Source organism: Salmo trutta, chromosome 22 (genome assembly GCF_901001165.1).
Source record: "Salmo trutta chromosome 22, fSalTru1.1, whole genome shotgun sequence".
Lineage (NCBI taxonomy): Eukaryota > Metazoa > Chordata > Actinopteri > Salmoniformes > Salmonidae > Salmo > Salmo trutta.
Genome location: NC_042978.1, coordinates 15,391,283 through 15,416,809, shown reverse-complemented (window position 1 = coordinate 15,416,809; position 25,527 = coordinate 15,391,283). Strand labels below are relative to the sequence as shown.

At 41.1% G+C, this 25,527-nt stretch overlaps 1 protein-coding gene across 1 annotated transcript in view; it reads left to right on the top strand.

Moving 5' to 3' along the window:
• LOC115158197 (protein strawberry notch homolog 2) overlaps positions 1-25,527 on the top strand; it is a 121,721-nt gene that overhangs the window by 28,812 nt on the left and 67,382 nt on the right. Inside the window, exons 2-3 of the mRNA XM_029706849.1 lie at positions 9,371-9,575; positions 12,164-12,252. Coding sequence (XP_029562709.1) covers positions 9,465-9,575; positions 12,164-12,252 — 200 coding nt within the window. The 5' untranslated portion in view covers positions 9,371-9,464. The remainder of the gene's footprint in view (positions 1-9,370; positions 9,576-12,163; positions 12,253-25,527) is intronic.

Sequence of the window (25,527 nt, the reverse complement as noted above, 5' to 3'; positions counted from 1 at the left end):
GTGATGTCAGAGTTGGGACATCCCAAGGATCCCGCTTTTTCCATTTTCCCCTTACCCATACCACAGATGGAACAGGGAGCCAAGCGCTAAAATGGCGCCGGAAGAAATGGCAGCAGTTTTACAGACGCCTAACCAATTGTGCTATTAGGTGAGGTTTTTCACGTTATTTGTAACTTCTATTGTACATAGTGGTAAAAACATTATCTTAAGGCAAAAAAATTGCTTCTGGATATCAGGACAGCGATCACTCACCTCAGATTTGACAAAGATTTTTTTCTTCAACAAGCAGGAAGCACAGGACATAGTGCGAACACCCGATGAGGCCGACATCCCCGTTTATTAGCAAGAGAAAGAGACTCAGGTAAAGAGGACACGGAGCGGGGTGCCTCGTAAGAATCCGGAGAAGGCGAGTGGGAAAGCTGCCGTTACGTCAATATTACTCGCCAACGTACAATCATTGGACAATAAATTCGATGAGGTACGACCAAGAATATCCTACCAACGGGACCAAAAACCGTAACATCTTATGTTTCACGGAATCGTGGCTGAATGATGACATGGATATTCAGTTAACAGGATATACGCTGCACCGGCTAGATAGAACACACTCCGCTAAGATTGGGCGGGGGGGGGTCTGTGCATGTTTGTAAACAACAGCTGGTGCACGAAATCTAAAGAAGTCTCTAGATTTAGCTTTTGCTCTCCTGAAGTAGAGTATCTTATGATAAATTGCAGACCACACTATTTGCCAAGAGTTTATCTATACTTTTTGTGGCTGTTTATTTACCACCACAGACGGACGCTGGCACTAAGACTGCGCTCAGTCAGTTGTATAAGGAAATAAGCAAACAGGAAACTGCTCACCCAGAGGTGGTGCTCCTAGTGGCCGGAGACTTTAATGCAGGGCAACTTAAATCAGTTTTACCTAATTTCTATCAACATGTTAAATGCGCAGCCAGAGGGGGAAAAAAACATCTTGATCACCTGTACTCCACACACAGAGACGCATACAAAGCTCTCCCTCAGCCTCCATTTGGTAAATCTGACCACAATTCTATTCTCCTGATTCCTGCTTACAAGCAAAAATTAAAGCAGGAAGCACCAGTGACTCGGTCAATAAAAACGTGGTCAGATGAAGCAGATGCTAAACTACAGGACTGTTTTGCTATCACTGACTGGAACATGTTCCGGGATTCTTCCGATTGCATTGAGGAGTACGCCACATCAGTCACTGGCTTTATCAATAAGTGCATTGAGGACGTCTTCCCCACAGTGACTGTACGTACATAACCCAACCAGAAGCCATGGATTACAGGCAACATTCGCACTGAGCTAAAGGATAGAGCTGCTGCTTTCAAGGAGCGGTACTCCTTGTAAAAAATCAAAGGCAAAGCGTCAATACAGGGCTAAGATTGAATCATACTACACCGGCTCCGACGCTCGTCTTATGTGGCAGGGCTTGCAAACTATTACAGACAACAAAGGGAAGCACAGCCACGAGCTGCCCAGTGACACTAGCCTACCAGATGAGCTAAATCACTTCTGTGCTCGCTTCGAGGCAAGGAACACTGAGGCATGCATGAAAGCTGTTCCGGATGTCTGTGTGATCACGCTCTTTGTAGCCGACGTGAGGAAGACCTTTTTAAACAAGTCAATGTTCATAAGGCCTCGGGGCCAGACGGATTACCAGGATGTATGCTCCGGGCATGTGCTGGCCAACTGGTAAGTGTCTTCTCTGACATTTTCAACATGTCCCTTACTGAGTCTGCTTGAAACATGTTGGTATTACAGATCACCATAGTCCCTGTACCCAAGAACACTAAGGCAACGTGCCTAAATGACTACAGACCCGTAGTACTCACGTCCGTAGCCATGAAGTGCTTTGAAAGGTTGGTCATGGCTCACAACAACACAATTGTCCTAGAAACCCTAGACCCACTCCAATTTGCATACCGCCCTAACAGATCCACAGATAATGCAATCTCTATTGCACTCCACACAGCCCTTTCCCACCTGGACAAAAGGAACACCACTCTTTCTATTCTGGTTAGAGACAGTTTGCGCTGTTCTGTGACGGGAGTAGTACACAGCGTTGTACGAGATCTTCAGTTTCTTGGCAATTTCTCACATGGAATAGCCTTAATTTCTCAGAACAAGAAAGACTGACGAGTTTTTGGCCATTTTGAGCCTGTAATCGAACCCACAAATGCTGATGCTCCAGATACTCAACTAGTGTAAAGAAAGCCAGTTTTATTGCTTCTTTAATTAGTACAACAGTTTTCAGCTGTGATAACATAATTGCAAAAGGGTTCTCTAATGATCAACTAGCCTTTTTAAAATGATACATTTGAATTAGCTAACACAGCGTGCCATTGGAGCACAGGAGTGATGGTTACTGATAATGGGCCTCTGTACGCCTATGCAGATTATGCTTTTTTTCTACGCCGATACCGATTTATTGGAGGACCAAAAAAAGCAGATTCCGATTAATCAGCCGATTTTTTTTTTTTTTAATTTTTTTTTTTTTTTTTTAATTTTTAAATGTATTTATTTATTTTTAACATTTTTTTTATTTTTTTATTTTTTTATTATACTTTTTTTTGTTTTTGTAATAATGACAATTACAACAATACTGAATGAACACTTATTTTAACTTATAATATAAAATGATACATCAATAAAATCAATTTAGCCTCAAATAAATAATGAAACATGTTCAATTTGGTTTAAATAATACAAAAACAAAGTGTTGGAGAGAAAAGTAAAAGTGCATTATGTGCCATGTAAGAAAGCTAACGTTTAAGTTCCTTGCTCAGAACATGAGAACATATGAAAGCTGGTGGTTCCTTTTAACATGAGTCTTAAATATTCCCAAATAAGAAGTTTTAGGTTGTAGTTAGTTATTATAGGAATTAATTATAGGACTATTTCTCTCTATACGATTTGTATTTCATATACCTTTGACTATTGGATGTTCTTATAGGCACTTTAGTATTGCCAGTGTAACAGTATAGCTTCCGTCCCTCTCCTCGCTCCTACCTGGGCTTGAACCAGGAACACATCAACAACAGCCACCCTCAAAGCAACGTTACCCATGCAGAGCAAGGGGAAAAACTACTCAAAGTCTCAGAGCTAGTGACATTTGAAACGCTATTAGCGCGCACCCGGCTAACTAGCTAGCCATTTCACATCGGTTACACCAGCCTAATCTTGGGAGTTGATAGGCTTGAAGTCATAAACAGCGCAAAGCTTGAAGCACAGCGAAGAGCTGCTGGCAAAACGCACGGAAGTGCTGTTTTGAATGAATGCTTACGAGCCTGCTGGTGCCTACCATCGCTCAGTCAGACTGCTCTATCAAATCATAGACTTAATTATAACATAATAACACACAGAAATACGAGCCTTAGGTCATTAATATGGTCGAATCCGGAAACGATCACATTTATTCTTTCAGTGAAATACGGAACCGTTCCGTATTTTATCTAACGGGTGGCATCCATAAGTCTAAATATTCCTCTTACATTGCACAACCTTCAACGTTATGTCATAATTACGTAAAATTCTGGCAAATTAGTTTGCAACGAGCCAGGCAGCCCAAACTGCTGCATATACCCTGACTCTGCGTGCAATGAATGGAAGAGAAGTGACATAATTTTACCTGGTTAATATTGCCTGCTAACCTGGATTTCTTTTAGCTAAATATGCAGGTTTAAAAATATATACTTCTGTGTTTTGACTTTAAGAAAGGCATTGATGTTTATGGTTAGGTACAGTCGTGCAACGATTGTGCTTTTTTCGCAAATGCGCTTTTGTTAACCTCTCTTGGGTAGGGGGCAGTATTTTCACGGCCGGACGAAAAACGTACCCAAATTAAACGGCCTACTACTCGGGCCCAGGAACTAGAACATGCATATTAGTAGATTTGGGTAGAAAACACTCTGAAGTTTCTAAAACTGTTTGAATGATGTCTGTGAGTGTAACAGAACTCATATGGCAAGCAAAAACCTGAGGAAAAAAATCCAACCAGGATGGGGGAGGATCTGAGGCTGTAGTTTTTTCAAGTGATTGCCTATCTAACACACAGTGACTTAGGGTTCATTTTGCACTTCCTAAGGCTTCCACTAGATGTCAACAGTCTTTAGAAAGTTGTTTGAGGCATCTATGGTAATCAGAGAACCAACAAAGGAAGTTGGAAGTTGTTGACTCAGGAAAGCACATGAGTTCATTGGCGCGCATTCACGTGAGGGGTAGCTGTGTTCCAAAAAGTTTTTCAAGACATTGGAATCGTCCGGTTGGAATATTATTGAAGTTCTAAGTTAAAAAGGCCCTAAAAATTGATGCTATACAACGTTTGACATGTTTGAACGAACGTAAATATAACTTTTTTTGACTTTTCGTTGTGACATTTTGGCTGTGCTTCCTACACTTGGAGTAGCTTACTGAACGCGCAAACAACAAGGAGCTATTTGGACATAAATTATGGACTTTATTGAGCAAAACAACATTTATTGTGGACCTGGGATTCCTTGAAGTGCCTTCTGATGAAGATCATCAAAGGTAAGTGAATAGTTCAAATGCTATTTATGATTTTAGATGACTCCAAAATGGCGGGTATCTGTATTGCTTGATGTCTTTTTCTGAGCGCATTACTCAGATTATTGAAAAGTGTTCTTTCCCAGTGAAGCTTTTTTGAAATCTGTCACAGCGGTTGCATAAAGGAGATGTTCATCTATAATGCTTTGAATAACAGTTTAATATTTTATCAACATTTATGATGAGTATTTTTGTAAATTGTAGTGCTGATTCACCGGCAGTATTGGAGGCAAAATATTTTCTAAACATCACGAGCCAATGTAAAAGGCTGTTTTTGGATATAAATATCAACTTGATCGAACAAAAAATGCATGTATTGTGTAACATGATGTCCTAGGAGTGTCATCTGATGAAGATCGTCAAAGGTTAGTGCTTAATTTTAGCTGGTTTTCTGTTTTTTGTGACACCTGTCCTTGCTAGGAAAATGGCTGTGTGGTTTTTCTTGTGTTGTACCTGTCCTAACATAATCTAACTTTATGCTTTTGCCGTAAAGCCTTTTTGAAATCGGACAATGTGGTTACATTAAGGAGACGTGTATCTTTAAAACCTCATACATTTAGGCGTTCTGCCAGCGGAACCCCTAGCCAACAGCCAATGGGATCGCATGGCGCGAAATACAAAAACAACTAAAATACCACAATTCAATTTTCTCAAACATACGACTATTTTACACCATCTGAAAGATAAACCTCTCCTGAATCCAACCACGTTGTCCGATTTCAAAAAGGCTTTACACCGAAAGCAAAACATTAGATTATGTTAGGAGAGTACATAGACCAAAATAACCAAGCAAGCATATATGTCAATATAAGCAAGCATATATGTCAATAAAACCCATAACACAGCTAAATGAAGCACAGCTAAATGAAGCACTAACCTTTTGATGATCTTCATCAGATGACACTCCTAGGACATTGTTATACAATGCATGTATGTTTTGTTCAATCAAGTTCATATTTATATCCCAAAACAGCTTTTTACATTGGCGTGTTATGTTCAGAAAATGTATTCCCACCAAAAACTTCCTGTGAATTTACAAAAATACTCATCATAAATGTTGACAAAATACATCATTATTTTAAGAATTATAGATACAGAACTCCTTTATGCAATCGCTGTGTCAGATTTTAAAATAGCTTTTCGGTGAAAGCACATTTTTCAATATTCAGAGTACATAGTTCGCCATTACGGCGAGCTATTCAGACACCCGCCAAGTTCGGGGCAACCTAAACTCAGAATTAGTATTAGAAATATTGTATTACCTTTGCTGATCTTTGTCAGAATGCACTCCCAGGACTGCTACTTCCACAAGAAATGTGGTTTTTGTTCGAAATAATCCATAGTTATGGCCAAATACCTCCGTTTTGTTCGTGCGTTCAGGTCACTATCCAAAGGGTAACGCGCGAGCGCAATTCGAGACACACAAAGTCAAAATGTTCCATTACCGTACTTAGAAGCATGTCAAACGCTGTTTAAAATAAATTTTTATGGTATTTTTAACGTGAAATTGCGATAATATTCCAACCGGGCAATAGTGTATTCATTCAAGGAAGAAAAGAAAAAACATCGTGCTCGCGGGAATGCGCATATACAATCTCTTTGTCCTCAGGCAGACCCCTCAGTAACTGAGCTCCTATACTCTGCCCAGAGACAGGAGAAGGCTCAATCCACTTTCTGAAGGCTTTAGACAGCCAATGGGAGCCTTAGAAAGTGCAACGTAACAGCACAGATACTGTAGTTTCGAAAGGGACTAGAAAGAACTACATTTCTCAGATCCTACACTTCCTGGTTGACTTTTTTGCAGGTTTTTGCCTGCCATATGAGTTCTGTTATACTCATAGACATCATTCAAACAGTTTTAGAAACTTCAGAGTGTTTTCTATCCAACTCTACTAATAATATGCATATCCTAGCTTCTGGGCCTGAGTAGCAGGCAGTTTACTCTGGGCACCTTATTCATCCAAGCTACTCAATACTGCCCCCAGATCCCAAAAATTTAAGGGAGTTGCACTACCCTGGGTGACTTCCATGTCCTGCAGCAGGCAGGCTCTGAGTGACTTGTCAGAATGAGAGGCAGCCTGGCCTTAACCCCTGCCTGCCTGGCTGGCTGGCGCTCACAGCAACATGGGGAAACTGGGATGTTAACAGGTTGTTCATATTCACTATTTGAAATATGATGTAATGTAGGGCTAACTTGTGATTCCTTTTGATAGCTTCGGCCCTCTTAAAGGTCTTGTGAGGTCTTTCATCGAGGCTTGATTTTTAAGATGATGGGACATTAAATAATCCGCACCTCACCCCCTCGGTTTATAACATGTCAGGCCACCCAAGAGGGAGGCTGAGAGAGGGGGGCGCTGGCCCAACCAGTCACCAGCCTCTGAAGCAATTAAGAGATTACTCACTCCTGTGACTCTGTTTTGAAATATACCCCCCCTTTCTCTACCAAAAACCAACTCGACACTAGGCTTTAAACTACTTAATGCAAAGGTCAGGATTTTAGCATTACTGTGTAACTGTTAATAGGGCTGGCACAATTACCGTATAACCAACAGTTATGGATGAAGACCGTCATTTTTTTGTGTGGAAGAAACTGAAGATTGGACAGCCGGTCATTCGTGTGGTTGAGTCCGATTCTGCTGTAACATAAACCTTGTTTGCACCTTGTGCTTAAATGTGGGCTTGATCTAATCAATATGATCCTATCACTATCTGATCAAGGTTTGTTGTCTCCACACGATTTCCTGGTCCAGCATTTATTTTAAAGGTCCAATTCACCCAGTTTTATCTCTATTTCAAAGCAATTCTGGGTAACATTAAGTACCTTACTGTGATTTGTTTTCAAATAAAATGGCCAAAAATACATTTTACAAGCAAGAATTTTCTCAAGGACTGTCTGCGAGGGGTTTGAGTGGGGAGGGGAGAACTTACATTTTGCTGTTATTGGCAGTGGTTTGGAACTTTCTTATTGGCCTATTTAACTAATTCACTGCATGGTGGTGTCACTATGGAAGGCCTAAACTTCCTTTCACCAAAACAGGCTGAAATTTCAGGCGGTGTTTTCAAACGGCCAATCAGAATTTGTTTTTCCCCACAAAAAGGATTTTATTACAAAAATACTCAGGTTCATCAGCTGTCTGGGGTGGCTGATCTCAGACGATTGCGCAAGTGAAGAAGCCGGCTGTGGAGGTCCTGGGCTGGCGTGGTTGTGAGGTTGGATATACTGCCAAATTCTCTAAAAACGACTGGAGGCGGCTTATGGCAAAGAAATGAAGATTCAATTATCTGGCAACAGCTCTGGTGGACATTCAGTCAGCATGCCAATTGCACGCACCCTCAACTGGAGACATCTGTGACATTGTATTGTGTGACACAACTGCACATTTTAGTGGCCTTTTATTGTCCCCAGAACAACGTGTACTTGTGTTTTGATCATGCTGTTGAAGCCTATGGGTGTCCTAGAGCAAAACATGTTCGTGAGAGTCTGACCTTTGCACAGAGGAGTCATATTAGTGTGTAGCCCAATTTGGTTCCGACGCTACAGACAGAAGTTGGCAGATCGGCTGCACCGACTTTAGACGAGTCTCCTGACACTTGTGGAGGTTGTAGATCAAAACGGAGGACACATTGCGTTTCGCGTTAGTCATTTTTCCATAGAGGTGCGCTACAGATTGTGAGAAGACCGATTTTTCGGGATGTCTCATGATCTGACAAACACCGCTCTAGCTCTGTCACCGCAGATGCGGAAGAGGGACATGGGTATATTGCAGTTGGTCCACGGAGCCCAGATGTCAGTAACATGCATGTTAATCTCTCCTGGCTCGAAGTTGAGGAGAGATTGACTGCATCACTATTGGTCTTTGTGAGGTGTTGGTGCTGAACTGTCTGTTCAAGCAGTTGGCACACAGTTCGGACACTCATCGGTACAACATAAAACGTGCAATCGGAGGTCTCTTCACAGTCCCCAGGTCCAGAACAGAGGCTGGGAAACGCACAGTATTAAATAGAGCCATGACTACATAGAATACTCTGCCACCACAGGTAACTCAAACTAACAATATTTTAAAAAAACAGATAATAACAGTATGGCACAACTGGGACTGTGAAGAGACAGCCATTTTATATATTTTTTTTTGTAATTTGCACTGTATTGTGCCATGTAAGTGGGTGGCCATTCACGAGCCTTGGAACGGCTCATATTGCAGGAGCCATCACCTGTTTTCTGAGGCAGGATATTATGTAGTGTTATTTGTTTTGTTACCAGTTTGGACCCCAGGAAGAGTAGTCACTGCCTTGGCAGCAGCTAATTCTAGAATCCCAATTAAATACTACTATCTAAACTTGCAGTAATCATGGTCGAATTACTGACCGGTGGGTCCCCATGGATTTTGGTAGTCTGTCAGATATCGTATTAAAATCTACTAAAATTTCTCTCCGCCCCATTGCAAAATGTGTAGAATTGCAGGAAAATAAAAACTAAAACTTGCAATTTCGCTTAAAGGCTAGAGCCAGTTGCTTACTGCATGTATGGATGTGGGTACGCAGACCCTCGAGCCACTGTGGCCCCGGTGATGAGTTCAGATCTTTTGTGGCCTCCACCCTTTCAAAGTTGCAAAAACCTGGTTTATGCTGTTGATTCAAAACTGCGATAGAGGTTTTAGGCAATTATACAGTATTTGACCACACTACTGTGAGAAAAACACATTGACATGCTCCTGTGTAAAAACTGTCATTAGAATATGAATAATTTGACTTGAACCCCATGTCTCGCTCTCTCCAGGTGATGGAGTGTGCTGGGCATTAGTAGGGGCGCTGTAGGACACAGCCAGCATACATACGTGAAGGTCAGAGGTCATGTGTCAGCCTGCAGCCTGATGCCCACACTCCCGTCACCCTCACTGGCCATGGACGGGGAGAACTACATGCACCCAGAGGGCCCGCAGCTGGACAGCAGCATGTTCGAAGTGGCCTCTTCCAATATGGAGGTACGTCGTATGCACGGACCCACACACTACACGTTTACACATCCAGCTATTTGGTAAACTCAAAAGTTCCAGGAAAATGTGGCAACATAATATGCTAATAATAAATGGCTGCACAATGTGCCGATATTATTACAACAAATGTGGCTCCATAATATAGGCTATATTATAGTATGCAAATAAGAATGTTATTGTAATCAGAGGGCCCTAAATACATAGTGCATTTCGGAAAGTATTCAGACCTCATCCCTTTTTCCACATTTTGTTACTTTACAGCTTTATTCTAAAATTGTTTTTTTTTTATATTAAAAATCCATATCTACACACAATACCCCATAATGACAAAGTGAAAACAGATTTTCTGAAATTTTTGCCAATTTATATTAAAGAAACTGAAACACATTTATATAAGTATTCTATTAGACTCGGAATTGAGCTCAAGTGCATCCTGTTTCCATTGATCATCCTTGATGTTTCTACAACTTGGTTGGAGTCCACCTGTGGTAAATTCAATTGATTGGATATAATTTACATTACATTTACATCATTTAGCAGACGCTCTTATCCAGAGCGACTTACAAATTGGTGCATTTACCTTATGATATCCAGTGGAACAACCACTTTACAATAGTACATCTATAGGATATGATTTGGAAAGGCACACATCTGTCTATATAAGGTTCCACAGTTGTCAGAGCAAAAACCAAGCCGTGGAATTGTCTGTAGAGCTCCGAGACAGGGCTGTGTCGAGTCACCGATTTGGGGAATGGTACAACAAAACAAAATCTGCAGCATTGAAGGTCCCCAAGACCAGTTGCCTCCATCATTCTTAAATTGAAGAAGTTTGGAACCACCAAGACTCTTCCTAGAGCTGACCACCAGGCCAAACTGAGCAATCGGGTAAGAAGGGCTTTGGTCAGTGAGGTGACCAAGAACCCGATGGTCACTCTGACAGAGCTCCAGAGTTCCTCTGTGGAAATGGGACAACCTTCCAGAAGGACAACCATCTGTGCAGAACTCCACCAATCAGGCCTTTTATGGTAGAGTGGCCAGAGGGTAGCCACTCCTCAGTAAAAGGCACATGACAGCCTGCTTGGAGTTTGCCAAAAGGCACCTAAACAAGATTCTCTGGTCTGATGAAACCAAGATTGAACTATTTGGCCTGAATGCCGAGCTTCACGTCTGGAGGAAACCTGTTACCATCCCTACAGTGAAGCGTGGTGGCAGCATCATGCTGTGGAGATGTTTTTCAGTGGCAGGGACTGGGAGACTACTCCGTTCATCTTTCCCTCAATCCTGACTAACGTACAGAGATCCTTGGTGAAAACCTGCTCAGGACCTCAGACTGGGGCAAAGGTTCACCTTCCAACAGGACAATGACCCTAAGCACATAGCCAATAAATGCAGGAGTGGCTTCGGGACAAGTCTCAATGTCCTTGAGTGGCCCAGCCAGAGCCCGGACTTTCTAAAAACCTGTTTTTGCTTGGTCATTATAGGGTGTTGTGTGTAGATTTAATCTATTTTAGAATAAGGCTGAAATGTAACAAAATGTGGAAATAGTGTAGCGGTCTGAATACTTTCAAAATGCACTGTAAATACTCTTGGCTAAGAGTTGGAGAGACTTGACTGCATCACTTATTTTTATAAGTAACAATGTGTTGAATTCCAAATTGTTTGCATAGTCAACTTACACACAGCTCTGACACACACCAGATATGCCACCAGGGGACTTTTCACAGTCCCCAAATCCAGAACAAATTCCAGAAAGGGTACAGCATTATATAGAGACATTATTACATGGAACTTCCATCTGATATTGCTCAAATTAACAACAAACCTGGTTTCAAGAAACGGATAAAGCAGCACCTCACGGCACAACGCCTCTCCCCTATTTGGCCTAGATATTGATATGTAGGCTATTTGTGCCGTTTTTACAATTATGTTCTGTCCTTGTGCTTTTCTTGTCAATTAATGTAATGTTTCATGTTTTGTGGGGACCCCAGGACGAGTAGCTGCTGCTTTCACAGCAGCTAATGGGGATACTAATAAAATACAAAATATTGTCATGGTGGTTTAGGACACGTTAATATAACCACAACCTGGAACACAAATGGCTGTCATGTGTTAGACCGTTTGCCATTTTGATTGGTACAGTGACGTCTTTGTGGTGACAGTTATCTCGATTGTTGCAGGGCCTGATACAGGTTCAGGTATTAACTAGTGCAAGGCATCATCTGTCTCTCTTCAGGAGACGCTGGCACGATCTAGTTTCTCAGACCCAGAAGAACAAAGACATGGTAAATGGTTTGCCCAATAGCACTCTGGTTGTTTTCTCGATGGCACTCTGTGAAATGCATTGGGGAAAATAAAAGCACTACATTCACCAATGTAATTTGAGGGAAAATGGTACACCTTGTCACAGAGGTTTAAACTTAATGAATGCAGAGAACTTTTATGATTCCTGACCAAGTGCAGTAAGCAACATATAAATGCAAAGCGTTTATGACCCTATGATATCTTGTCGCATATAGGGTTGTGTTTGTCTTCTTAGGCATAGTTAACCAATGAACCTTTTATCTTCTCTGTTTCAGAGTTCTATGTATCCCTCTGCTTCCTGGGGATCATTCTCACAGCAGTCTGGAGGCTACAGCGCACACTGCCCTATGCAATCTGGAAACCAGTAAGTAACCAATCACCTCTTGTACCTTACCCTCCCCTCTGCTGTTTTACATGTGATGTATGTAACCCTTTCTTTCACACACTGACACATGTGAGATCACATGAGTGTCTCAATGCATGTAATCTCTTAGCAAAGGTTAATAATACCTCTACTTGGCCATCACTGTGACAGTGACGTAGTCCTCCATATGTGCACTTTGTTTTTGTAGTAGTAAGGGATATCATTTACCCTGTTACACAGGGCTTATTAAACCCTAATTAACAAGGCAGCCATCAAATACATTTATTCAAAAGTGCCCTTAACAATAAAGTCCCAGTCAAAGTACCAATGCGTATTGAGTGTAATATTTAGCAGCTTGTCCTGTTTTGCATTTGCCTGTCTTACAATCTGGGGGTGGCCTTCAGTTCCTTTTATTAAATCTCCTTAATTTCCTGTGGAGGGCTGCCTGACTGGCTGGCTGGCGTCGCCCTCGCTGCGGAGGATGGAGGTTATCTCTACATCTGGCAGCGGGTCCTTCCCTGGCCTCACACTGCTACCTAACCCCCACCTCTCAGACAAACACACACACACAAGAGCTCCTAACCACAAAACTCCATTGTGCGCACACTGGCAATTGTGTCCCCTAAAAGACCTTGGCCTGACCAGTTCTGTACACAGATATGATTCCCCTGGTTAAACAGGGTAAGGTTAATGAGTTCAGTGCTTCTACAGCATTTTCTCCATTCAATTTGCCCCCATAGCACAGGGCGAAGAGACTCAGTACTTAATCAAAACCTCTAATCCCTACCCGGTGTTGATTTAACCAATGATGTAGTTTGCTCTCCCTCCTCCTTGCTCTTTGGGTGATTTTTCCTTGAAAGCATTCCACAAATGACAATAGCAGTTTAGTCAACATTCAGTTCACTGGTAGTGGTCTCAAGCTTCTTCCAATCTGATCTTTGTCCCATTTTTTTCCCCCACAGGTGCTTTATTGAAGTAAGCTAGTATAGGGCTGGGTGATATATTGAAATAATTGGATTAATTAGAATGCATGTTTTAGTGCAAAATTCCACATGCCTCTATCGCAAGAATCATGTTTTTATTTTTATTAGCGTTTGTCTGCTTGTTCTCATGTTTTATTTTTGGTCTCGTCGCCTTCGCTGCTTCTGTGCTGTTTTCACCTTCCCAATCATATTAAGCCCCTGCCACTCACAACAAAGATGAAAGATCACTTCTTCCTCTGACAACAAGCAGTTTCAACTCGTTATTTGCATTTGAGGTTTGGTCCAACAGAATCGGTCATATGGACACAAACACATTGAGACATTATTTCTCAGATAGGAATCACTGTGCTGCCATATTTATAGACCTATGTTTTAAGCAATTGAATGTAGTTTAAGACATGCGTAGCTGCTGAAACGGTGCTATGTCCAGGTCTAAAATCAGACTGGTACAAATTAAGAATATCATTCGAAGTAAAAAAAAATAATTATTAGTGGAAAGTGATTCGAACATTTTTGCCAGGCAAGATAGTTCAGAAATTGGGTGCTAGTTAACTAAGCCAGAAGGATTTCCACATTTGTGACAGGTGAGGACATGCGCCACCTTCCAGATCTTAGGGTTAGCACCAGAAGTAATTGTTTAATAAAACATGTGGATCAAAGGTTCTACAATGATGGGGGCAGAAAGCTGCAGTGTTAAACAGAGAGGTTAAACGTTTTAAAGGCCTGATCTGAATCATCGCTTGAGGACACACCCTCCCAGTCATATAGGAAAGGTTGCTCAAAGGAAAGTTCTAAAATGTATCATAGTAATAATGCGTGAACACAATTTAGGTAGCTTAGGATCTCTAATATAGGCAATGAGATAATGGTCACTGAGCTCGTTAGCAAAGATTCCATATGCTTTATACTTATGAGGGGCGTTTGTCAGGATATCCAAAAGAGTAGGGTTTTAAAGGTGTTTTAACTTGGGGTGGGTTGGTTGAGTTAAATTTGGATCAAAGATATTTGGATCAAAGATATTTGTACTATCTGATACTGGCATCAACCAATACAACTTAAGATCACCCAATATTAATAATTCAGATTTTGCATATTTAGACAGCAAGTCAGACAATTTGTTAAGAGCAATTGGGAGGGCTGAGGGACGGTGATAAACTCCCACTAACGTTAATTGTGCATTGGGGACAGAGGTGGTAATACACACAGCAACATTCAAGTTGTTCTTTATGAATATGGCGACACGCCCACCTCTGTCAGACCTATAAACATTATATCCATTCAGAGACACATCAGTCGAGCACACTTTCTTAACCAAGTCTCAGTAATTATCTAAATGTCCTTGTTAGTTTGAAAAGCCAGAATTACAGTAAGATCAATTTAAAAAAAATCTAACTTCTGACATTTACATGAATAAGTCCAAGGTCACAGCTGTGGGATTTCAGGTCAGAGGGAGTCTCTAACACAAACGTGCTATGATCAGTAGGTAACCCTCTATATGAAAAAGCCGCGTGGTTGGCTTGAAATGGTATACATACAAAATTGTTAAGAACTGTGCCATTTGGTCTATGCCTCGAATGAGGGTGTTCATTAGTACAAGACTCAATGAGGGTTACCTGTTTCGGGGCAAGGACTGATATCCCATCACTTTTTTAACTACCTTTTCAATGTTAGCACTCAGTTTTAGCTGCCAGCTGAAGGTGGGCTAGATGAGTGGACATGAGTAAAGGGACTGTTGTCACCCCGTTGTTTAATGCTGGGTATCACTTGCCTGGCGTCGGGGTCTCCAGGACCAGAGGGGACTCCTGGGGGCGGACAGTCAACTTCTAGCGGTGCAAAGTTGTTTGCCAGGCAGAGTGGATCCTCCAAGGCAGGAAAGGACCGCCCGGTTGTAGCTCCTTTGGGCCCTTTCACCTAACCGCCTCTGCCCAGTCTCGAGTTGAACAAGCAACCTGCTTCAAGAAGTGAGAGAGAGCGACTTCGCACAACTCTCCACCACCCTCAGCTCCTAAATATCTTTAGCCTGGGCTTTAGCTACATTGGTGAACTCATCGAGGCTCTGCTTCATCTCACCGACGAACGTCCTTCTGCAGCTGACCGATATCTTAAATCAGCCAGTCAGACCAATGGCACTTTTTACAGGCATAACACTGTTCCGATTTCTTCTCTGTCCCTCTGGTTAGTAAACATTTCAGTGGTAGCATTGGACAGTCAATGGTTGCCATTTTATATCCATTGGATAGCCATCGGTTGGCATAATGCTAAAAACAAAGCGGGCTAGCCACAGCTAGCAGCACTAGCTTAACGTTTAAAAACTCCAGTAAGGCGCTGTGTTCCGTGAAGAGCTTAAAAAAAAGGGGTAAAAAAGCATACAAAAAGACGAGTGCATCAGTCCAGACCTGTACAGGCCGTCGGTCAATACACTCAAATAAAATCTATAATAGCCTATAAAGGAGGATAGAATAGCTCACATGAGTTTAACTACTCGCTCCACTATTCACTCCAAACACAACTTGCTACACATTGTCCCAGATTGCTCTGCGGCCAACGATGTGGATGGGGGCGTGCTCAGCCCACCGTATCCTGTAGTCCACGATCAGATCCTTTGTCTTGCTGACGTTGAGGGAGAGGTGGTTGTCCGGGCACCTCACTGCCAGGTCACTGACCTTCTCCCTATAGGCTGTCTCATCGTCGTCAGTTATCAGGACCACCACCGTCACAGTCGTGGATGAACCGGAAGTGCAGGAGGGGACTAAGCAAGTCCAGGATCGTTCAGTGCCAGGGTTCTGAACTTAGTACCATCCAAGCTCATCACTATGGTGTTGAACGCTGAGCTGTAGTCGATGAATAGCATTCTCACATAGGTGTTCCTGTTGTCCAGGTGGGAGAGTACAGCGTGGAGTGCAATAGAGATTGCGTCATCTATGAAATCAAATGTATTTATGAAGCCTTTTTTACATCAGCAGATGTCACAAAGTGGTTATACAGAAAAAACTGCCTAAAACCTCAAACAGCGAGCAATGCAGATGTAGAAGCACGGTGGCTAGGAAAAACTCCCTAGAAAGGCAGGAACCTAGGAAGGAACCTAGAAAGAAACCCGGCTCTGATGGGTTGACAGTTCTCTTCTGGCTATGTGAGCCATGACCAGCCTTTTGCTATGGGGCGATAGTCATTTAGACAGGTTACCTTGGCGTTCTTGTGCACAGGTATTATGGTGGTCTGCTTGAAACATGTAGGCTTTACAGACTGTGTCAGGGAGAGGTTGAAAATGTCAGTAAAGTTTTAGAATGATCAGGGACATGCAACTATAATTTTCCTAAACAGAAAACACATTAGTGCAACACGTTCGGCAGAAAATGGCTTCATTTTCATCAGATGATAACAGAAGTGCAACGCTATTTGACTGGCAGCCATACATGAAAAACCAAGGTCTTTTTTGCAAAAACTATGCATGGCCATCCTATTTATGTTTAATATAGAATGTAGCCAGCTACATTTCCTAATGTTTTTCTTTAAAGTTAATCTTGCATTTTATCGGAGAAAAGTAGGCTGGCTACACCAAGAAAAGTACAGAAGAAATGTAGCTACACATCAGTCGTCCGAACGCTTTCTGCTGATAGAATGCCCACCTGTGAATTCTCATCCAAGTGAAGTGCAACTGAAGCACAAAATGAGTCTGATGCCGAGAAGAAAATACTGTAAGAAGCATTTTAGATCTACGTTTATGAAAAGCATCAAGATATTTCTAATGCGTTTTTCCTGTGAAAAATGAAGAATTATGCGTTAACTAGCAAGTTAAACTTAGGGGTCGCTTATCTAGGTAACTGGTTGAATTAATAAGGTGACGGGGCATCATATTGTTGGCTTTATGACGTGTTTGAGAAGTCAGCCCTTTGGATGAGTTATCTGTACAGCTGCCACTGCTGCCACTGCTATCTATTGATTTCCTTTTTTTCTCCTCTCTGTTCTTGGCCCGTCTACGCCTGCCCCCGTCTTCTCCGATTAGAGCAGGCAGGCCCGTTGCTCTAGTTAGCATATTTAGCTAGCAACCTCCATGGAAATTCGCTATTACTTGTGCTAATTTCGTTAGCACTCTGGTAATAGACACCCAATGGGCTTTTTTCTGTTTTTTGGCACCCACTTGTGTACTAAGCCAGTAATACCTTAAATCTCAGGATGAGCGGAGGACGGTATGACGATATGAAAATTTGGATGCCGCTCAACCCTATTTTGTATTGGTACTGTGCTGTTGCTAGAAACATAACTATTTCGCTTGCACCTGCAATCGCATCTGAAAAATACGTGTACGCTTCCAATAAGATTTGATTTTGACTACGCTTGGGCGGTATACCGTATCCCGGGGTTTTTGGGGGAAAAAAACTACTGTAGCTACTTTTTTAAATACCTGTAGTCAATATGTTAGGAAATTGAACATGGCATTCTTCATTTCACCTGTCACGTTATTATGAAGCTTACGGCAGTCCCCAGTTACGTGGTGTATGTTTACAACCACACAATGAGGAGAGACCGGAGCCTTGTGAGTCACTCACTATTGTGACGCGTGGCGCCAGGTGATCTAATTATTAGGGATGTACTGATATGACATTTTTGACCGATATCCAATATTTTCCTTGCCAAAAATAGTTACCGATATTTAACATTTTAGCAGTTTTTTTTAAGCATTCTAGTGCAGTTACATAGTTGAAACGCGCACACACACACTGACCAAAAAGTTATTTTGTTGGCATTTACATTTGTCCCCATTGCCAGTAAAACATAATCAAAACATATTTCTTTCACTTACTTGCTGTGCTGTTTTGTTGTTCATTTGTTCAGTCTCAACCAGGAATTCATCATGCATGTCACGCAGTGAAGTTTCAGCTCTGTCTGTGGCCTCTCTTCCTCGGTGTGCACTGTCACTGTGTTCGTTTCCTTCTTGTCCAGCTGTGTCTAACATTTCACGTAATCCCTGGTTCCTGTCTGCATCGAAGTAGCGGTCCTTGTACCTAGCATCGAGCATGGTGGTGACACAGTATAGGCGCAGAGAATGCCACCGCATCGCTTGTTCACAGACTATAGTAGAGTACTTTTCCAAGTTAACCCGACGGTCTGTGTTTGCATTTTTGTTGAGCAGGCGTTTCAATGCCATGACAGAGGGTATCACGTCTGCTGCAGACACAGTTGATGTGCTTATTTCTCGAGTCAGTTATTCGAATGGAGCTAGGGGTGTGTTCATGTTTCTTTCAAACATGTTCTCAAATGCCATTGAAATGGCAGCAGCGGTATGAGAACCAGCACATTCTTGAGCATGCAATATGGCTTTCCTCAGTACGAAATCCTCGTCGACCCACTGTGTTGTCAGACTCATAATGCTCATGGGGCTGACATCGCTGGTCCAAATGTCAATCGTGAAGCTAATAGCAGTGACGCCTTTTTGAAATCGGACAGTGTGGTTAGATTAACGAGAGTCTTGTCTTTAAAATGGTGTAAAATAGTCATATGTTTGAGAAATTGATTTAATAGCATTTCTAAGCTATTTGAATAACGCGCCACAGGATTCCACTGGCTGATACGTAGGTGGGACGGATTTCGTCCCTGCCGACCCTAGAGAGGTTAAGCTTGTTCAGGGGCAGAACGAAAGATTTGTACCTTGTCAGCTCGGGGATTTGAACTTGCAACCTTTCGATTGCTAGTCCAACGCTCTAACCACTAGGCTACCCTGCCTCCCCCCTTTTTTTAAAATTTGTTTAATTATTTTTTAACTAAAATGGAGTTGCTTCCACACAGTTGATTTGAGTCCTGTGGGACAGCGGGATAGTCTTGGTTGAATTAGCCTCAGCTTCCCCCTCACCTTTCTGTTCAGAGCAATTCACGAATGTGAATGAGTCGGTCTCCAGCACTCTGTTTACTCGCCACATGTACACCTTTGTATTTCTATCCCTGTGGTGACCAAACAATTGATTCCTATAAAAAAATATATATTTTCCCTTTAAAACTTCTTAGGGATAGCCCCCCTTCTTTAAATTTTAGCCTAAAATGACATACCCAAATCTAACTGCCTGTAGCTCAAGCCCTGAAGCAAGGATATGCATATTCTTGGTACCACTTGAAAGGCAACACTTTGAAGTTTGTGGAAATGTGAATTGAATGTAGGAGAATATAACACAATAGATCTGGTATAAGAAAATGCAAAGAAAATTTTTTTTTTTTTTTTTCTACCACCGTCTTTGAAATGCAACAGAAAGGTCCTACATCTAACCATCACTCTGGTTGTAATTCCGATTGTGTCCACAATAGAGGTCGGCCGATTATGATTTTTCAACGCCGATACAGATTATTGGAGGGCCAAAAAAAGCCCATAGCGATTTAATCGGCCGTAAAAAAATTAATAAAAAAATCTTTATTTGTAATAAAGACAATTACAACAATACTGAATGAACACTTATTTTAACTTAATATAATACATCAATAAAATCAATTTAGCCTCAAATAAATAATGAAACATGTTCAATTTGGTTTAAATAATGCAAAAACAAAGTGTTGGTGAAGAAAGTAAAAGTGCAATATGTGCCATGTAAGAAAGCTAACGTTTAAGTTCCTTGCTCAGAACATGAGAACATATAAAAGCTGGTGGTTCCTTTTAACATGAGTCTTCAATATTCCCAGGTAAGATGTTTTAGGTTGTAGTTATTATAGGACTATTTCTCTCTATACGATTTGTATTTCCTATACCTTTGACTATTGGATGTTCTTATAGGCACTTTAGTATTGCCAGTGTAACAGTATAGCTTCCGTCCCTCTCCTCGCTCCTACTTGGACATGAACCAGGAACACATCGACAACAGCCACCCTCGAAGCAGCGTTACCCATGCAGACCAAGGGGAAACAACTACTCCAAGTCTCAGAGCGAGTGACGTTTGAAACGCTATTAGTGTGCACCCAGCTAACAAGCTAGCCATTTCACATCGGTTACACCAGCCTCATCTTGGGAGTTGATAGGCTTGAAGTCATAAACAGCGCAATGCATTGCGAAGGGCTGCTGGCAAAACGCACGAAAGTGCTATTTTGAATGAATGCTTACGAGCCTGCTGCTGCCTACCACCGCTCAGTCAGACTGCTCAATCAAATCATAGACTTAATTATAATAACACACAGAAACACGAGCCTTAGGTCATTAATATGGTCGAGTCCGGAAACTATCATCTCGAAAACAAAACGTTATTCCTGTTACATTGCACAACCTTCAGTGTTATGTCATAATTACGTAAAATTCGGGCAAAAAAAATTTAAATAAATAATTGTTCGCAACGAGCCAGGCGGCCCAAACTGTTGCATATACCCTGACTGCGTGCAATGAACGCAAAATGACACAATTTCACCTGGTAAATATTGCCTGCTAACCTGGATTTCTTTTAGCTAAATATGCAGGTTTAAAAAGATATACTTCTGTGTATTGATTTTAAGAAATGCATTGATGTTTATGGTTAGGTACAGTCGTGCAACGATTGTGCTTTTTTCGCAAAATGCGCTTTTGTTAAATCAGCCCCCGTTTGGCGAAGTCGGCTGTCTTTGTTAGGAAGAAATAGTCTTCACAGTTCGCAAAGAGCCAGGCGGCCAAAACTGCTGCTTATACCCTGACTCTGTTTGCAAGAGAAGTGACACATTTTCGCTAGTTAAAAGAAATTCACGTTAGCAGGCAATATTAACTAAATATGCAGGTTTAAAAACATATACTTGTGTATTGATTTTAAGAAAGGCATTGATGTTTATGGTTGGAGCAACGTGTGCCTAAGCGATTATATGCAACGCAGGACAGGCTAGATAAACGAGTAATATCGTCAACCATGTGTAGTTAACTAGTGATTGTGATTGATTGTTTTTTATAAGATAAGTTTAATGCTAGCTAGCAACTTACCTTAGCTTCTTACTGCATTCGCTTAACCTCGTGGAGTGCAATGTAAAGCAGGTGGTTAGAGCGTTGGACTAGTTAACCGTAAGGTTGCAAGATTGAATCCCAGAGCTGACAAGGTAAAAATCTGTCGTTCTGCCTCTGAACAAGGCAGTTAACCCACCGTTCCTAGGCCGTCATTGAAAATAAGAATGTGTTCTTAACCTCTATGGGCTATGTGGGACGCAAGCGTCCCACCCCTGGTACACCCTATCAACGACAGGTGAAATATCAAGAGCGCCAAATTTGAAAACAATTAAATGTCATAATTCAAATTTCTCAAACATACAACTATCTTACACCCTTTGAAAGATAAACATCTCCTTAATCTAACCACGTTGTCCGATTTCAAAAAGGCTTTATGGCGAAAGCATAAAGTTAGATTATGTTAGGACAGTACATTGAAAATAGCTGTGTAATGTTTTGTCAATGCAAAGACACGCGTCACCAAAAGCAGAAAACCAGCTAAAATTATGCACTAACCTTTGACAATCTCCATCAGATGACACTCCTAGGACATTATGTTAGACAATACATGCATTTTTAGTTCTATCAAGTTCATATTTATATCCAAAAACAGCGTTTTACTATGGCGTTGATGTTGAGGAAATCTTTTCCCTCCAATACCGCCAGTCAAATCAGCACAACAAATTAAATAATTACTATTCGAAAACATTGGTAAAATATTATATTGTCATTCAAAGAATTATAGATTTACATCTCTTGAACGCAACCGGATTGCCAGATTTAAAAATAACCTTACTGGGAAATCACACTTTGCAATAATCTGAGCACTGCGCCCAGAAAAATACGCTTTGCGATACAGACTAACCGCCATGTTGGAGAGATCTAAAATCGAAAATACTATGTAAATAATCCATTACCTTTGATTCTCTTCATCAGATGTCACTTCCAGGAATCCCAGGTCCATAACAAATGTCGTTTTGTTCGAAAAAGCTCATAATTTATGTCCAAAAAGCTCTGTGTTGTTAGCACATGATCTATGCCCGCCGGACTTCTCTTCATGAAAGAGGGGAGAAAAAATATTTACGTTCGTTCAAACATGTCAAACGTTGTATAGCATAAATCATTAGGGCCTTTTTCAACCAGAACATGAATAATATTCAAGGCGGACGATTGCATTCTCTTTTAAAACGTATTGGAACGAGAGTACCCAACATGAACTCGCGCGCCAGAGTCTTGTCGGCCACCACCGTTCCAAGGCTCTTGTTCGTTTAGATCTCACAGTGGAAGACTCAAACAACTTTGTAAAGACTGGTGACATCTAGTGGAAGCCATAGGAAGTGCTCAACGATTAATAAGCCCCTGTGTGTTTCAATGGCATGGGCTTAAAGGTACTTCAACACATCAGGTATCCACTTCCTGTCAGAATTTGTCTCAGGGTTTTGACTGCCATATGAGTTCTGTTATACTTACAGACACCATTCAAACAGTTTTAGAAAATTCAGAGTTTTTTTTTTATCCAAACCTGAACAATAATATGCATATTCTAGCTTCTGAGTTGGTGTAGGAGGCAGTTAAAAATGGGCACATATTTTTTTCAAAATTCTCAATACTGCCCCCTATCCCCAACAAGTTTTAACTGACTTGCCTAGTTAAATAAAGGTCTAAAAAAAGAAAGAAAAAAAATAATCGGCTAATTCGGCGTCCAAAAATACAGATTTCCGATTGTTATGAAAACTTGAAATCGGCCCTAATTGATCGGTCGACCTCTAGTCCACAAGATGGCAGCAGTGTATGTGCAAAGTTTCAGCAAACTACATGACATTGTGTGAAGTCACCCAGGTACATTTGGGCAAATCGTGAAGGAGACATTTACATTCACATTACATTTTTCTGCAAGAATATCGTCAAATCTGTATACTTGGACTTTGATTTAGCTTTTCCAGTATTAGTAGCAATATTGTAAGTTCAACATTTGCAAAACAACCAGTTTTCATAACTTCATAACTCTCCATATTCTTATAATTTTTGTCCAAAAGAAAAAGGCTTGCTGTTGCACAGGGTTAGCAGGTACATTTTGCGACAGATACAGGGTTTCCTGTAAAGCCTTGCTCATTGACTATCTAGCTAGCTTTGTTTGACCCCGATTGGTGCTTATTAGACAGTTACAGTCGAAGTGAAGACCGCCCGCGTCATCGGCATGCCATGAAGGCGTCGCTCTGACCAAATTTGGTGTACTATAGGATATTCTACACCCCTAATGATATAGTGAAGGTTGGTCACGTTCTAGGATCTCTGAGGAATAAATACGGTTGAAACAATGTTTAGGGTTAGATTTTCACAGATTCCTTTCTTTGCAAATTTAACGAGTGGAAATACAAAATTGGTCGAGCATGCTTTATGGACCTTTTTTAGGATATGAAAAAGGATTTTATCTAACAAAAAGACATTTCATGTTGTCTCTGGGACCCTTTGGATTATACATTCTGAAATCTTGCTCTGATTTTAAGTACACATTTCACCTTCAGAGGTGAATTTATCAAACCTATCGCGGTGAAAGTGTTTTGTTGTTAGCTCTCCTCAAATAATAGCATGGCATTTTTTCACAGTAATAGCTACTGTAAATTGGACAGTGCAGTTATATTAACAAGAATAAGCTTTCAGCCGATATAAGACACTTATGTACCGACATTTGTTGTTTCTCTAAAATCTGCAATCGTTACACAAGGCACTGCATGATTTGCAACTGTCCCGTAGACGGGACGCCTATCCCTACCCTTTAACATAATCCTAAATTTGACCCCTAAACCTAACCCCTAAGCCTAAAATTGTATTTCCTTGTGGTGACCAGCGAAATGTCCCCACTTGTCCTAATTTTCATTGTTTTACTATCCTTGTGAGGACTATTGGTCCCCACAAGGGTTGTAGAACCAAAAAAACACACTGACTCAGTAGTCTTGGATGGAGGAAATTCTTTGTGAATATTTATGGACGTTATTCAGATGCTGAATGGATAGATTTAGCAATGCAGATCTCACTGAACATGAGCGTGATCCAGCCAGGGTTGCGTGAATGTGTTCAAGGGTCGCTATCCAACAAACAGCTGTACATAATATACCGTACGGGCGACCTATTTAAAAATGTATTCTGAATTTAAATGGAATTGAACCAAACCCCAGCCGACACACTTACTGGTTGTTGCGACACAGTGGGAGATTGTCACGGCCTGATAATCTGACATAGCCACACAGTGTCCTGATCCTATCTGGTAGTTTGGTGGTAAATGAAGGGCAGGTTTGTCTGGAAGCCTAAATGAAATGTCCTGATGTGGCAACACACACACACCTGTTTTATAGTGACTAGTGTTGCAAAGGGTCGGAAACTTTCCGGTGAATTTTGCTTAAATTAATCACAAAAGTTAGCTTATAACAGTGAACCTTTTTTTGTGGGATACACAAGGCAATTCTAGGTATTTTGGTTAAACTATCCCCAATTCATTGGAATTGCAACCCTCTGCATGCACAGTGCATTCTTCCATCACATGTACAGCTGATTCTCAAGATCTTGCACACTAATGAGATGCTATTGAGCCCACACTACTACACTGTCTGAGCCAAGGACTACATGCTTTCTGGTAAGTTTTGATTACAATAAATCAAATCAAATTTATTTATACAGCCCTTCGTACATCAGCTGATATCTCAAAGTGCTGTACAGAAACCCAGCCCAAAACCCCAAACAGCAAGCAATGCATGTGAAAGAAGCACGGTGGCTAGGAAAAAAATATATTGGGGTGAATGGGTGGGGTGAATATATTTTATATGACATACATACATTTTTGTTAACTAGTAAATAGTAGCCTACAGCAAAGTGTGTTTAAATTATTTCTAACTTGTTAACAATTTCTCCTAGTTAGTTTTTGCTACCATGTGGGTTTTAGCTTGCTTGAGCCTGCTGAGTGTTAATTCACCTGTTTCCAGACCGGTTTCATTTTAAAACATGTGTCTTCCAAGGTTGTTGTTTAATCTAACTGCTTAACTATTTATCTGTACATGGAATTGTTTTAGTTTTTTTACTCATTTTAATTCAAATCTTTACAGGAAAATGCCACGGGCACTATCTGATGTGTGGAGACATTTCAATGCAGCTAATGTAGAAGGAAAAGCTGTGTACCTTTGCAAATACTGTGCCAAATCATATGTGAAGATTGCAATAAAGATGCAGAGTCATCTGGCCAAGTGCATAAACTTCCCTCAGCGCCCACACCAAGCAACCTCTGACAAAAGTCCAGCTACTTCTATTCGAGGTGAAAATGATGAATTGGACACCTTATCGATATCAACAGCTCATGGTCTTCCTGGAATCATATTTTTGTTCAATTCA